Below are 14,062 nucleotides of genomic sequence, written 5' to 3'. Positions count from 1 at the left end.
GCTTTTCTCTTCAGCATAATTATACAGCCTTTCACCATACTAGGATGTTCCGTTCAACCGTCTCATTTCGATGTATTGCTCTTTCTCACAAATCCTCCATCTCCCTCAGATACGATGCAAAACCAGCCTATGCGCAATCTCCAGAGGATTCAAATCACTTATGGCCCCCTCATGAGATACATGGGACATACCTTACAGAAATATGCATTGTGCGGGTTTGATCGTAGGGCACACTTGCTGTAATTGGGAAAGGCCTAATGCAGAGTGAACATAATATCATTGTGCGCCTCATGCTGATAATCAACTTCTGATTGATTGTTCTATGCGTGCTGATATATCTTCTAGAAAAAATTCAGCCTACAAAGATCCTTTAAATCGAGACAAGTCAAGCTGTGTGTCTCATCTAACATTGACGGCAATCTTTCTCTCTCTACTCCGCAAACTCAAATATACGGGAACAGACCTTCTCATACCGTTTTCAGCTTTTAGTCTTTGGCAGTCAATACGCAATGCGGATGGTTCCAGATCAACAGATCTTATTCAGTTTATAATACCTGGTCCCCAATAACCTTACACTTTTACAAATTCAAGTACCAGGAAATCTACCATCACCATATCGCACCTCCACTATTGTTTTACCTTCTCGTCAAAACTTCTTATTGAGCTTCATTTGATGGTGTGGAGACATTCCACATTTCCCTAAATCATAGAAGTGCAATGCAGCGATATGCAAAACTCATCTATCTCAAGAATGTCCCCTCTCTGCCTCTTGTCTCGCTTAAAACTTGAGCCGAAGCTCTTCAAAGATATGCACTAAGTTTTGGAACTCGTATGAGTATCAAGTCATATGATCCTGACACTCTAATCTTTGATTTGGGATTCTTTCGAAATAACTACGCGAGCGACTGCATGCCTTCCGAAGAATGCCGCCGAATCAAACGAATTCGTACCTTGGATAAGACTCCACATCCTCTAGCAATCAACCAAGAGATGCTAGATTTGTATGCATTTACAGTGCTGGAGAAAGTCTCCATCCTAGGATTCCTTAGGTTATGTCAATTCGGGGTCTCTAGAAGACACTAGATCTCTAGTATACATACATGTTAAAGTTAAGCGAATAGTTGAAGTGTTAGATGTTGACCTGACGAATGACTAATTAGTTCCGAAATCTGCTTGTCTGAGTTATGGTGGTAACTGCATGAACTAAAGATATGTTTGGTTTTGAGAGTGGGCTGCGACTCTGGCTGGGCTAAGGAGGTCACTAAAGGCTAGTTGGACGAGCATCTTCACAAAGGTGTCCGGGGGCCTTTTCTCGTTTTAGATGAAGACATAAGACCTAGGCTTAGGTAACCCGCATATGCCGGAGCACGTGGGATTGATAGATTATATTGAGGAATTCTGCATTAAGGTTGAGTTATCTGACATGCTATGCCACCTTCTCTTTTCCCTATATTGGGATGAATATAGGCCGATGATGGATACGTCATTGCCAATGGCCACCAATCGAGCGGATAAATGAAGTTGATGAACTTAATGACAAGACGTGAATAAAACCCCAAATTTTGCGTTGATTCCACTCGTCCAATCTCAAAGCTTTTATTCCATCTTGTGCTAAGAGAGATGATTGTCTATGAACAACTTTTAATATCTGCAACAGAAATTGACGTTAATGAATGCTTCACCGCCTTTGGCAGAATATAGTACGCGACATCGACAATCTCCGACACCTTGAAAACCACATTCCTCAGCGCAATTCTCAAACCACACTCTCATAATTTCTTCCAATTCATCCTGGCTTCTCTGAAAATCATATCATCACACCCATAATGCCCAAAGAAAAGTCTGTCAATCCCGCGCAAGCCCAGCGCAAAGCTGAAAAGGCAAAGGCTATCAAAAAAGGTATGTATGCAATCATTCAATGCAGATGTTAGCTGGTGCCAGAATATTAATATATCTTCAGGCAAGGCCTCTCTACAAGCTCAGAAAAATGAACGACTCGCCAAAAAGAATCCACAACGTCTACAAGCCCAACTCGATGACCTCAAAAAGATAGAAAGTTCTGGTGGAAAACTCACAAGTCATGAACGGTCATTGATAGACGGATTAGAGAAGGAAATAAAAGCTGTAAACAAAGCGCGTGAGGCTTTGGGTGATGCAGCACCCCAGTTTTCACATTCGAGAGGTGGATTTGGTGGGGACAGGGGAGGAAGAGGGGGTTTTGGTGGAAGAGGTGGTGGCGGTGTTTTGGGGAAAAGGAGAAGGGATGGGGGAATGGAGGAGGAGAGCAGTGACTCAGATGTAGATGAGGAGGTTAAGAGGATACCGATGCCGAGAGATACACCACCTCCTTTCCCGAAAGAAGTGCTGGATAAATGGTATGCGGCGCGTCGAGCACGGTATCAGGCACAAAATCAAAATCAAAATGACGAGAGGAGTGGAGGCACAAATGCAAATTCTACGCCGTTGGGAGGAAAGGATCGTGGAGACTTTGGTGGTCAGGATTCTGGAAGTGGTAAGAAGGTGCAGCAGGAAGTTAAGACGGTATATGAAGCGAAACCACAAATACGAGATTTAAGAAAGGAGGCTGTAGCTTTTGTACCGGCGGCTGTGAGGGCAAAGATGCAGAAAGGGAAAGGAGAAGGCGGATTAATGGAACCGGAAGAGATGGAAAGGTTAGAGAAAGAAGGTTATATTGCTGGCAGTGGTGGGCAAAGGGAAGATGCTGGGGATAGTGGACAAATGAATGTAGAGATGGAGGAAGTGGTGGATGAGGATTATGCCTAGGTTGCATTGACAGGCCTGGAGAGTATATATGTACGATATGTGATAGATGATACCCCGCGAGATTGAACGAAAAATCAAATTTTTCGCACTGCTTTAAGAATGGACTCTAAATGATTAATTATCGCGTTCACATCCCACGGAGTCAGAAGTTGGAAATTACCATACAAGTGTATGCTATGAAGTCGAAAGGAGTTACTGCGAAAAGAGCATTTCGGTGCCCAGTGTACTTGCAATATTCAGTGAAATGCAACGACTGTGCCAAATTTGGCATTCTTAGTCTACCAACGTCGAGTCCATGGGCTTCTTGCTATGGCTAATTTCCGATGCCAAAAGCTTGCTATGACCGCAACTGTTCAATCGACTCAACGTTAGTACTAAACCCAAAGCCTTATATGGCCAACCGCAGAGTTTTCTTGATGTATATTTGAGCTTTCCGTCTCCTTACACATTATGTGAAAGAGCTGGAAAAAGTACAATGTTGACATGCAATTGGAGGAAATCAAAGCTACTGGCTCCTTATTAGGAATCCTGTCTTAATACCTACCTGCTTTGGCATATCAAATCTTTTTGTTGGAGATCTACCAGATGGGATTAGAAAGGAACATTTAAATCAACAAGTGCTTGGATTTGGGCTCCTTTTTATCACCAAAGAGCTTTAGTACCTAACTGCTCGCCGCCACTCCCTCTATTATATCACATTCACATCACATATCTCACCCGAAAGAGATGACCTTTACGTGTACCCATCTACTATCCTCACTTCTCTCTACTATCTCGGATATCATTGTAGTTACTGTACATCTAATTCCAACCCTGAAAGAGACATGGACGTCTATTTGCATTATGATCGTTCAATAAAGATAATAGATATGATAGGTAGGGCTGAGTTATGCCAGAACTTTTTTATTTCATTTTTATATGATAGATTCTTTAAATCCAGTTACTATAGTATTCTCCGTGATCATATCAAATACTGGCAACCAATCCCAAAATTTTCTTTGGGAAAATCTAAGTTGGAATCAGATCCATGACCAAGAGTCGAGACATTGTATTTAATTTTGTAGGAATCGACTAGCATGACTAATTCTCCATGCTTCAAGCTCCTTGTTGTGTTGTTATTCAAGTTCATAGTTCATGCGAGCTTCCATTTTAGGAGATCATTGAGATACTGCGTATCCCGGGCTCCCGAAAAATCTATACCCTTTGATCTATATCTCAGCGTCTGTTAAAGGGCGAAATTCACAGTACGAAGGACCCTTGTGTGCCAAATTGTATACTTTGATATCCTTTTGGCTATTTATTAGTGGAATATCTACATCCCCGCTCACTTCATGGGTTGTAGTTCTTCCTGTCTAGGTTTTTCCTGTCGTATTCATAATATCATAGTTCCCAAAATCGTCAATATTGAAGCAGTGGTCAAAAATATGTGGCTAAATCACTGTGTTCAATTATTAGGATTATTAGGCTCGATGTGAAGGCTTTTAGTATTTGAATCATTACAAGCCTTTGGGATAATTTGTTCATTTATGTGAAAGGAAAGTTCAATTGTCTTGAATGTTTTAAATGGTCTAAATGTTCCACATAGTTGGATCTTCACGAAAAAAAAAGACTAGACCCTGCAAGTAATGTAATAGCAGCTGGGATGGAACAGCTTAACAATACTACTGCTTGAAACTCCACCTAGCCTCTACCCTCTATCCTCTTCTCCAAATACTATTGGCTTTCCGAGTGCAAGGAGGTCAGTTGAATGTCACTTTCAGGTTATCCAAATGAAATGCTTCATGAACTATGTAATTTCCTCACACAGTCTGCTAGTATCCCAATGTTGACTTCAACTATCATCTGCTCGGATTGCAGTTTTATACCGAAGGATATTAGCCCTAAATACAGAAGTAACGTTCAGAGTATCGAATGGCCACAACCGTAAAAGCTATCATTCCTTGGAGACACCACTTCCACATAGTCATTACTTAGAACAAGTTTACACAAACTCTAGATTATCCCCAGTATAACTATATACCTCTGGAATCCTTTTCTTTTTGGCTACATTTCTTCCAATTTTTTCCCATGTAACTTGTTCTCATATCTCAAAACTTGTCCCATTGGAAGTTCTTTCCTGGTAAACACTAAAGTCTTATAATTAGCAGTACCGTCACCAGTTTTGATACTATGACCTAGAAAATAGAAAGGGTAAAAGGGGAAGCTATTTCCTCAGAATTTTATATATAATAGCTCCAATGTACGGATTTGAGTTGATTGATATCTTTGAATGCCTCAATGTTCTATATGAAAGACGCTCAGCCTCTCATCATTTTATACAGCAAACATCACCATTAAGTTCCCCCACCCTTCATCCTACACAAAATATAAATAGTATTAAATACTAACCGAGTACTAAAGATCGATGAACTGATTTCTGCTTAAAAGATATCGGGTATCAATCTCAAACTCGGAGATGTAAATCCAGATTTTGAAGTTCTCCAAGTAGAAATGCATGGATGTGTAGGGGGGAGAATATTGATATTATAGTAGATGTGTGAGAAGAAAAAAGAAGAAGAAAAGAAAAAATTTGACGATAAAAATCTGGAGTATGTCAAATCAAAAATCATATTTTTATAATACAAAAATGCGTGGTAAAAATAAAAATTGTCTTCTCTATTTCCTACTCTCTTCCTCATTTTCCATTACCCGTGAGCCTTCCATCACTCTCTGAGTCTACGAAAAGAAACTACCATGCACCCTGAAACTAGCACATGAATTCAAATACCCTCCGTCTCAATATCAGAATCATCATCTGATATTTTTCAAGAAAAATCTCAGCACTTAGTGGTCAGGGTCAACCACTCAATCCATAGCCAATGAAGCAAATATTCTCCAACTACCTCACTTAAGCTTCTCCCTTCTCAAGAAACAAATACTCACATCACGATTTAACTCTTCATATCATACTGTACACATCATTTGATAATCAAAAATGGTATACATACATACATCATCTACATCATCTCCACAACGCCACGGATATCCATCACCTAATGGAGTCCGGAGTATGCTGTGCATAGATTTGTCTTCTCTCCGATCTGTATATGAAATCAAGGCAAGAATGAACTCCACGTAACAAAGTATGTGACAAATCCAATCACTTGACTAGATTTACACGGCGAGGTAAAGGAATAAATCGACTGGATGAATCGGCATATAGCATATGGATTGAAATCTCCACCTACCTACCGATCAATCGATCGGTCATAAGAATCATAGCTGACAGATGACTACCAGCCCGAGTGTTCAACCGCCACCGTCATTAGCGATTATATTACCAATAATCATTGAAATATCCATTCAGCGCTCTTAAAGCCGATCCGATGCAATCCTATCTTACCCAATCCTATCCTATGCCATGAATTCCACTCGAAATTTCAACATCTAATCACAGCCTATAATCCGCACCATCATTCCCATATGCGCATTTTAAACATCTAGGCACGAAAGCGGCACAGAACCCACCATGGCAAAAACCTCCTACAGCTTCCAAAACAACCAACCACTAGGTAACAATAGATGATCTACATACTCTCACTCAGCGCGTCTGCTCACTATGACTCAACTCCAAAACACGACACGCTCACATGTTTTGGGCGATCCTCCGGGCGCGAAAACATGTGATGTTTAATTAAGTACTGGGTTAAGATGATTCAAGTAAGATATCTACCAAGATATCTACCTAGTATAGATGAGACATTTGAAATGGGAATGAATAAGGATGAACACACGGACAGGGGATTATCCAGTGAGAAATTAAGTACGTATCTAGGCAAATAATTAGATCGGATCGGGTCAGATCGAGATTAGGGTCATGTGCGGTATAGGATTCGAGGACTTGGTATGTAATCATGTATGTATGTGTGTGTATGTATGTATGTATGTATGAGCTGGAACGGTAAACGGGCTCTAGAAATCTTGCAGAATAGACGGTGAAGTGAAGGAGGGAAGAGAAGGAATGAGCATATGCATGGATCGGTGTGAAGAGTGTGTACGGAAGCATATCATAGCCTTGCCTTGCCTTGATTTGCCTTACAGACCGAGTCTGCAAAACCAAGGCTTCTTCAACATCAAACTTCAGATCCACTATACGAAAAAAAAAAACAAAAAAAAAAACAAAATCTTAAATGCACGACTTCATCAATCTAACCCAATACATGTACTCATCTATCCAACGCACGCATCCACCGCCCACAGCTCACCGCGTGCGAACTGCGAGCCGCGTGCTCAGCACATGTTATTACAGCATTCCCAACATGTATTCCCAGCTTCTAGAAAGCGAAGCATGTTCGAATTCGCTTGTCAGTGAATTCATCTCGTTACATCCATCCATCCATCTATCCACATCCACATCATCTATCTCCGTGCAATGCAATGCACCGATACTTATTGACACGGCTGGCTGGCTCAGGTGAGTGGGATGGTGAGACGGTCTCCCACCTTGCTAGTTTGATATGCAGCTAGTGAATTATCTAGACTTATTTGGTAGAGTCGAGTAAAGTCTTGTAATCAGTAATTTGAGTAAAATGATCGACTGGTTCGAATAAGGACTAGGTATGTGCTGTATCATCATACTATTGGCGAGACTGGACTAGGCTGGAGCTGGGGCTGCCGCTCGTATTTAGCAGTTGTACATGTAGGCAGCAGGCAACCATTACGGGAAAAGGAAGCGAGTTTGGGAAAACATTCCATGCTTCGAGAAGGATTGAAATCCTGTCTAGTTTATTTAATAGACTTAAATCAACTCGATAAAATTTATCATAATGAATATTAGATGATTTAATAAAACCAATAAAAATGTTAAAAAATATTTAATTATAATATTTATATAATAATATATCATTGAAAAAGATCTTCTTTAAGTTTAAAATTCTATATAACAATATCTAAATAACAAAATTATTTAAAATGATATTTCTATCATTTTCCTATTTTAAATAAAAAAACAAAAAACTATATGACTTCTCTCGTCTTTCAACTCGACTCCTATGTTCATTAATTTGAATCCATTGATTGATCGATTCAACAATCCAATCACTATCTCCCCAATCTAAAAATCCTTCCTAGTCCTTCTAGAAACTTTCCTGTTTAGTCTTTAGTTACTTTATCCATGCAGGTAGTCAAGGCATTGACCATCTATCTACCTAGTCATTCATCTTGTTATTCATTGAACACGCAAATTGCATACTCCGTAGATATAGTACTACAGAGTATGTAAGAAATTGATTACTGGCTAATCACTTTTCTATCCTAATACCTATCTAGTATAGCATCTGTGTATGTATTCCTATAGAATGTCCTTCAATCCATACTCTGTATATACGGCAATACCGACAGTGAAAGAGTGTCAAATTTGTATATTTTATCTGTATTTTGTTTATACATAGTACATGCATATATAAAGATACGTACACAATACAGATAACGAACGAGTCATTCCACCAACGATAAAAGATCGGAAAGTCTGCTGATGAGAAAATCATAATATGCAAATATCAATAAATGTGAAAATTATGAGTCAATCGGATAGTACGAAGTAATTACCTGATACCTAATATCTATGTAGTATTTTATCTTTCACTTGATATATTAATATAGGATACTATACGTATGTATTATGTACAGAGAAGATAGAGAGATAACATGAGGTATCATCATATCACACTCGCTATACATTACATTATACATTATTATTGCACAGTTAATTATTCCAGAAAGAAATCCTAACAACACCTACCTCCTAGTACATACTCCATACCATACTGCCTGCAGTTCCCTCCCAATACCCATCCTCCACTTACAGAGTACCAGATACATAATACACATAGAGTACACGAAGATAATCAACAAGGAAAACCCCAGCAAGACCACCATGAAAAGAAATAGCTTTCTTGACCGACATGACACTCACTAACTGACTGACTGATTGATTGACAGCGTGGTAATTAATTGGTCGCGTCACTTAGCTGTCTGTCTGGGCAATGGGGGCGTGACCTATGACTGATTGTATGTACCTACTGTACTAGGTTTGGTAGGTACGGGGTATTAGGTACGGAGTTAGGTATGGAGTATTAGGTATTCATCAGATAGAATGCAACGAGCTGGGCGACCCTCATTATTTCGGAGAGGAAAACCAGATAATCGAAAATTGAGAACTGAAAATCAGAAAATCGCACCTCCAATAATAATGGGATGGAGTCTCGTTCCTATGATAATCGCATTACTATACCGTTTCATATCATACTCCGTGCATACATACATAGTATGTACGTAGGTACATAGGTACATACAACGTAATAAACCAAGTGCCAACAACACCACACCACGAACGCGGGGGACACGACCCGAAGAGGAAAAAAATCCTCATCATCACTGATCAGATATTCAATTTCCCAAGATTTTTACAGAGTAATCACCCACCTACCTATACCTACCTAAGCATGAAAAACCACACACACACACAAAACCAACCAACCCCATCTGCCCATCCATCTACCGAGTCATCGACCACTCTCATTTCACTACGATGGATGGGATGTTTTACATTTTGATGATGTGTTTACCATGTGTGTGTTTAACCTTAGTATCTGTCACCTGATGAATGACTATGCTGAGATTTGTTGTTAGGTACTAGGTAGTTAGGAGTTGGTTCACCAGTTGTTACGGTCAAGCCCAAGGGATCTATCTATCTCGGAATACTATTTTCGCGCTGAGTTGTCTCATTGCAACTGGATTGATTTGGGGGAATATGAAGCTCTCGTGATAGTCTACCTGGTCGAAAAGTGTATCCTCGCATGCTATGTATGGTATGGTATGACCATGATACTGGCGAGAACAAGCGCATTGTGAAAAGGATGATTCAAAGGAGGGAAGGAAGGAAAAGATTTGATTTCGTGCTGGGTGACTGAGTGACTGACTTGGAAGCTCGGGCTTTTTTTTTCTGTCTGACTGACGCTTGCGTTTTGCAGCCTGGGGGTGATGTGGATGAGATTGACTCATCGATGATGGATTTTCGGACACACGAAATTGACGATACCCAAAACTCAACAAAGGACACCTTTTTTCCGTTGTCGGCGTTAGGAAAATGAGAAGTGGGATCATTATATTATTTTTACTTTTGGATCCGGATTTTGGAACTAATTTTGATGATTATCGAAAATTCTCGAAGATACGATACTTCTCGATGCATACTGAACGCTCGAGCGGAACAAGAAAACAAAAGTATCTCAAATCTTCCACTCTCGATTTCCATGAGGGGAAAGCGGATACTCACTTCCCTTCAAATCTGGTATACTTCAACCCGTAATCACGACGCCGGAAACGAGCATGCAAAAAAACGCCATCAAAGCAAGCTGCTGCATAATGCTGATACTTATCGCCACCCAACCAATCAATGGATAGCATTTCGAAGAAGCGGGGGATGCTTTCGATATGGTTATTGGCTGTGTGCTTCATGGATATTGTTTATTACTGTTTGTACGGAGTATGAAAATATTCTCCTATTTGCTATCAACTCTTTTATCGAGAGGCGTTTGCTATTCGAGATCACTCGGCCGGTGACAGAGCTATAAACTCGATCTCATCGAGAGTAATGCTTACGCTGATGAAGATATGACTGGTTTTGAAAGGCTGAATTAAAAACCCCTGTAGATAATATCTATTCCTTTCCTTGTCTCCAGATTTAGAGAGGGCTGATGGATTTGGCTGAGTGATGTTTGGATGGTGTTACAATAAGGTCATGAAACTGGTGATGATACGGGAAGCATGGAAGCATACGGCTAGTGAGAGGTTGAATCCGTATACGGCAACTTTCTCTTGTCTCTTAATTTATTTTGCCTCGTCTTGGTGTTGCATCTATGATTTGAATCCCCGCTTGGCAGAACGGCGGGTGAGACTTTGAGTGAGGGGTGATGGCAAGAAGGCAAACAATTGATGAGTAATTTCTCTTACGCGCCCGATACTAAATGTGAATCTGTACCTGGATACCTCGGACCAAAAGTTACGGTGTCGTGTTCTTGCCCATAACCGCCGTTTACCGACAAATGATTGAATACGAAGGAAGGTTGAGCGTAATAATGGTGGCAACCAGCTGAAGCTAGATTCAACTTCATCGTTCATCGTTCATCGGCATTAAAATCGACTTGGATGAAGCAAACTCTAGAACTCCTATTCATATTTGTCATTGGCAAAAACGGATGTACCGAAAGAGTTGCGCAATGGAGAAGAGGCTGAGGAAGTCATTCGCGTCTCTCGGACTCGTAGTATCAAAGCCATTCCCGCACAGCACAACTCATGGTCTATGCATCCGATAGTCCTGTAATGATTAGAAATCTCAGGTCAATTCAATTACATGAAAGAGGGGAGGAGGTTTGAAAATAGAACAGGAAGAAAGTTATTATTCGTATGCCCATGCGTTTCAAGAGATTTGCACCCCACATTCATCTAGATCTCGAATGCCGATACACTCTGTTTTTGAGCTGCTTATTATTTCTGTGAGTGTGAAGCCTCGGAAATCCGTCGTGAGAAGAATGTCCTTGTATTAATCGCAAGGCTATGCTTAATATTCATCACCGCTTCATTGCGACAGCAAAGACAAGCCGGGCTGAGTGATATCTCCTACCTCTCTCTGTGCAAGGCTCAATGTAGCCGATGATCGGGGAATGCTTGGTGTAACGGGTCGTCAAGGGGAATCTGAAATTTGAAAGGCCACAACCAAAAGCGACCAGGCACGCCTGCCATCTCTCTCTGTTGAGGTTGAGATTTCCTTGAATCATACCATATCTATGGATCAAGTAACACAGAAGACATAAATCTAGGGGCACACTGCACATTCTGTACGACATAGATAGAAAGTAGGTGTTCTTGTCAAGAGATAATGAGGCATGAAGCACAAATCAAATGGAAGGCTCGGAATTGCATGTTCTGTCTTGGAATACTGTAATTCTCTTCGCATCATTTTTTGAGTGGCGGAGGAAGAAAGATAATGCGATACAGCGATGCAAAGAAATGAAATATTCTCCTCATATCAAATCGAAGCATTTCAACGTTTTAATTTGTTTTTCCTTTGTTAAACCGTCAACTGACAGTTTATTTGATGAGCTTCCCGTAATCATAACAAGGACCACATTCTCTTCTTTCTTGCCTCCTCTGTTCGGATTTCTCCTTCTGTTCTTGTATTTTCTCGGTTGGCTTGGAAGTTTGGCTTGAATGGCTTGGAATTTGGCGATGAATGATTCAATCTGATTTGTAGGAATTGGTAAGAAAAGACTCATCGATGCAAATTGCTTGCTATTTACGTCTCTTACCCGCACCGCACGCATATTTTCCAGTCGGGATTAGAAGATTATCCTTGTCCTTGAAAGCGACGCGAAATGGTCTTTTTTCCCTTTCTCTCTTCCGTTCCCCCAGTCAGATCCTTCTGTCTATTGACGATGGATTGAAAATACTTTGGTTCCTTTGCTTCACCGTAATCAATTCTCTGTGCAATGAAAAGATTGTGACCATTCAGAAGGAATAGATTTGAAGCGCATCTCATTAGCTAAACATAACCATGCCGAACGATAGGAATTGTAACAAAACAGAGCCATGCCCGCCGTGATATTGAAAGATTTCTTCTATCTTCATCGACAAAATGTATGATTCCAGAAAGATTTAACTCGGCGGCTCCTTGAAGTCTGCAAATAATTATCAAAAACATTATAAACCAACTCAACTCAATCTCAACTCAATCTCAACTCAATCTCAACTCAATCTCAACTCAATCTCAACTCAATCATCAGTTTATTTGAATCTGTTATTCTCTTGTTTTTAAAAAAGTAAAGCGGAAAAAGGAAAAAAGTTATTTGTTTGAATTTACAGGAATTATTATTACTCTACTACTCATTCTTCATCTCTATCTATTCTACAGAGTATTTTGAAAGTTAACATTGGGCCCTTGGGAGTTCTTCATCTGGCTTCTTATTATTCTTATTATTGATACCATCTCTTGTTCTACGGTTTCACGGTTTCACGGCTCAACTCGAACATATATCATATCATTCATATCATACGAATCTCCTACGCTCGTCGATATTCTTACCCGCCCAAGCCCAAGACAGCCTACCTGCATTGCGACCAAAAGAATCCGTGGTTGACTGACCATCATTTTCGCCTGGCCGCCTTCTAAAACTGAGTACCACATCACTTCAGTCCGAGCATTATTCGACTCATAATCAAATCACATCAAATCAAATCAAATAAATCCAATCAATCTAAATAAATCCAACTAAACAGGCGTCAATCCAAATTTCCCCACGACTTACGAACTCTTTTGTACCATTTTCATCATTTCTACCTAAAATCAAGCCCTTTCGCCTTCGACTTTCTACCTATCTACCTTATACTCAATCCATTCTTCCTTTGCCACCTGATTCTTTTTTATTTATTTATTTATTTTTATCACTTATTCACTGTTTACTCTAAAAGGGAATCGAAAGAGAAAATATTCACACGACTTCTTTATTGATTTATTCATCGTGTTTTTTTATTCGTTGACAAATTATCCTCTTAAAATCAAAAATCAACTTTATTCTACCTCTTTATCAAACAAAAACAAACGGTCAATCAATCAGTCAGCCATCCCTCAAAACAAAAGGTAGCCTGATTTGATACTCTCTGGGGCGAACTTTCTTGCCTCGTACAGTGTTGGTTAGAGCTTAAAAGATTCACCACTACTCTCAGTACATTACCGCAAGCACACTATTTTACCAAGACCCAAACCCCTACACGCCCGCACGCTACGACACCGGCTTTAGTGGATCGGAAGTTCAGTCTCGCCACTTAGCAACCAGTCATATACCCCATCAATTTTAATCCCAAAAAGGTACCGTCACCCATACCTAAGACTCACAGCCTCACCTCACTCACTCACCTTACTTTTTTCCACATGTACCCAAATAAGAGTCAAATGTTAACTTCATCTTAAAAGAAAGGCTTGATCTGTCTATCTCCTATCTTCCATCTTCTATCTTCTCTCTTACTTGAATATCCATCGTGACTTCTGAGTCGAAAAGGATTAATTTAGTAAGAGAAAAAAGAAAAGAGAAAAGAAAAGAACAGACTCATACTTCGAGCGTAGACTTTCTATTAGTGTCTCGGTCACCTTCGCAATCTTCGCCTCTCCAAATCAGATCAACTTATCATTACAAACACATTACTCACTCCACTCAATTCCTTTGTTCAATGACAACCATCGGTT

General features: G+C 40.1%; 3 protein-coding genes across 3 annotated transcripts; 2 read left to right on the top strand and 1 right to left on the bottom strand.

Moving 5' to 3' along the window:
• Window positions 1-1,826: 1,826 nt before the first annotated feature.
• SS1G_05261 (hypothetical protein) lies at window positions 1,827-2,784 on the top strand (the record flags this gene model as incomplete). Its single annotated transcript, XM_001593783.1, has 2 exons — window positions 1,827-1,899; window positions 1,961-2,784. 2 exons carry the CDS (start codon window positions 1,827-1,829, stop codon window positions 2,782-2,784), a joined length of 897 nt encoding a protein of 298 aa, XP_001593833.1.
• Window positions 2,785-6,382: 3,598 nt separating this feature from the next.
• SS1G_05260 (predicted protein) lies at window positions 6,383-7,325 on the top strand (the record flags this gene model as incomplete). Its single annotated transcript, XM_001593782.1, has 3 exons — window positions 6,383-6,446; window positions 6,518-6,586; window positions 7,303-7,325. 3 exons carry the CDS (start codon window positions 6,383-6,385, stop codon window positions 7,323-7,325), a joined length of 156 nt encoding a protein of 51 aa, XP_001593832.1.
• A 3,355-nt stretch (window positions 7,326-10,680) lies between these two features.
• SS1G_05259 (predicted protein) lies at window positions 10,681-12,146 on the bottom strand (the record flags this gene model as incomplete). Its single annotated transcript, XM_001593781.1, has 3 exons — window positions 10,681-10,931; window positions 11,447-11,607; window positions 11,911-12,146. 3 exons carry the CDS (start codon window positions 12,144-12,146, stop codon window positions 10,681-10,683), a joined length of 648 nt encoding a protein of 215 aa, XP_001593831.1.
• Between the last annotated feature and the right edge of the window lie 1,916 nt (window positions 12,147-14,062).

The sequence above is a fragment of the Sclerotinia sclerotiorum genome, genomic scaffold (genome assembly GCF_000146945.2).
Source record: "Sclerotinia sclerotiorum 1980 UF-70 scaffold_6 genomic scaffold, whole genome shotgun sequence".
NCBI lineage: Eukaryota > Fungi > Ascomycota > Leotiomycetes > Helotiales > Sclerotiniaceae > Sclerotinia > Sclerotinia sclerotiorum.
Note: the sequence above shows the minus strand (reverse complement) of the source record. Positions and strands in the feature narration are given on the sequence as shown.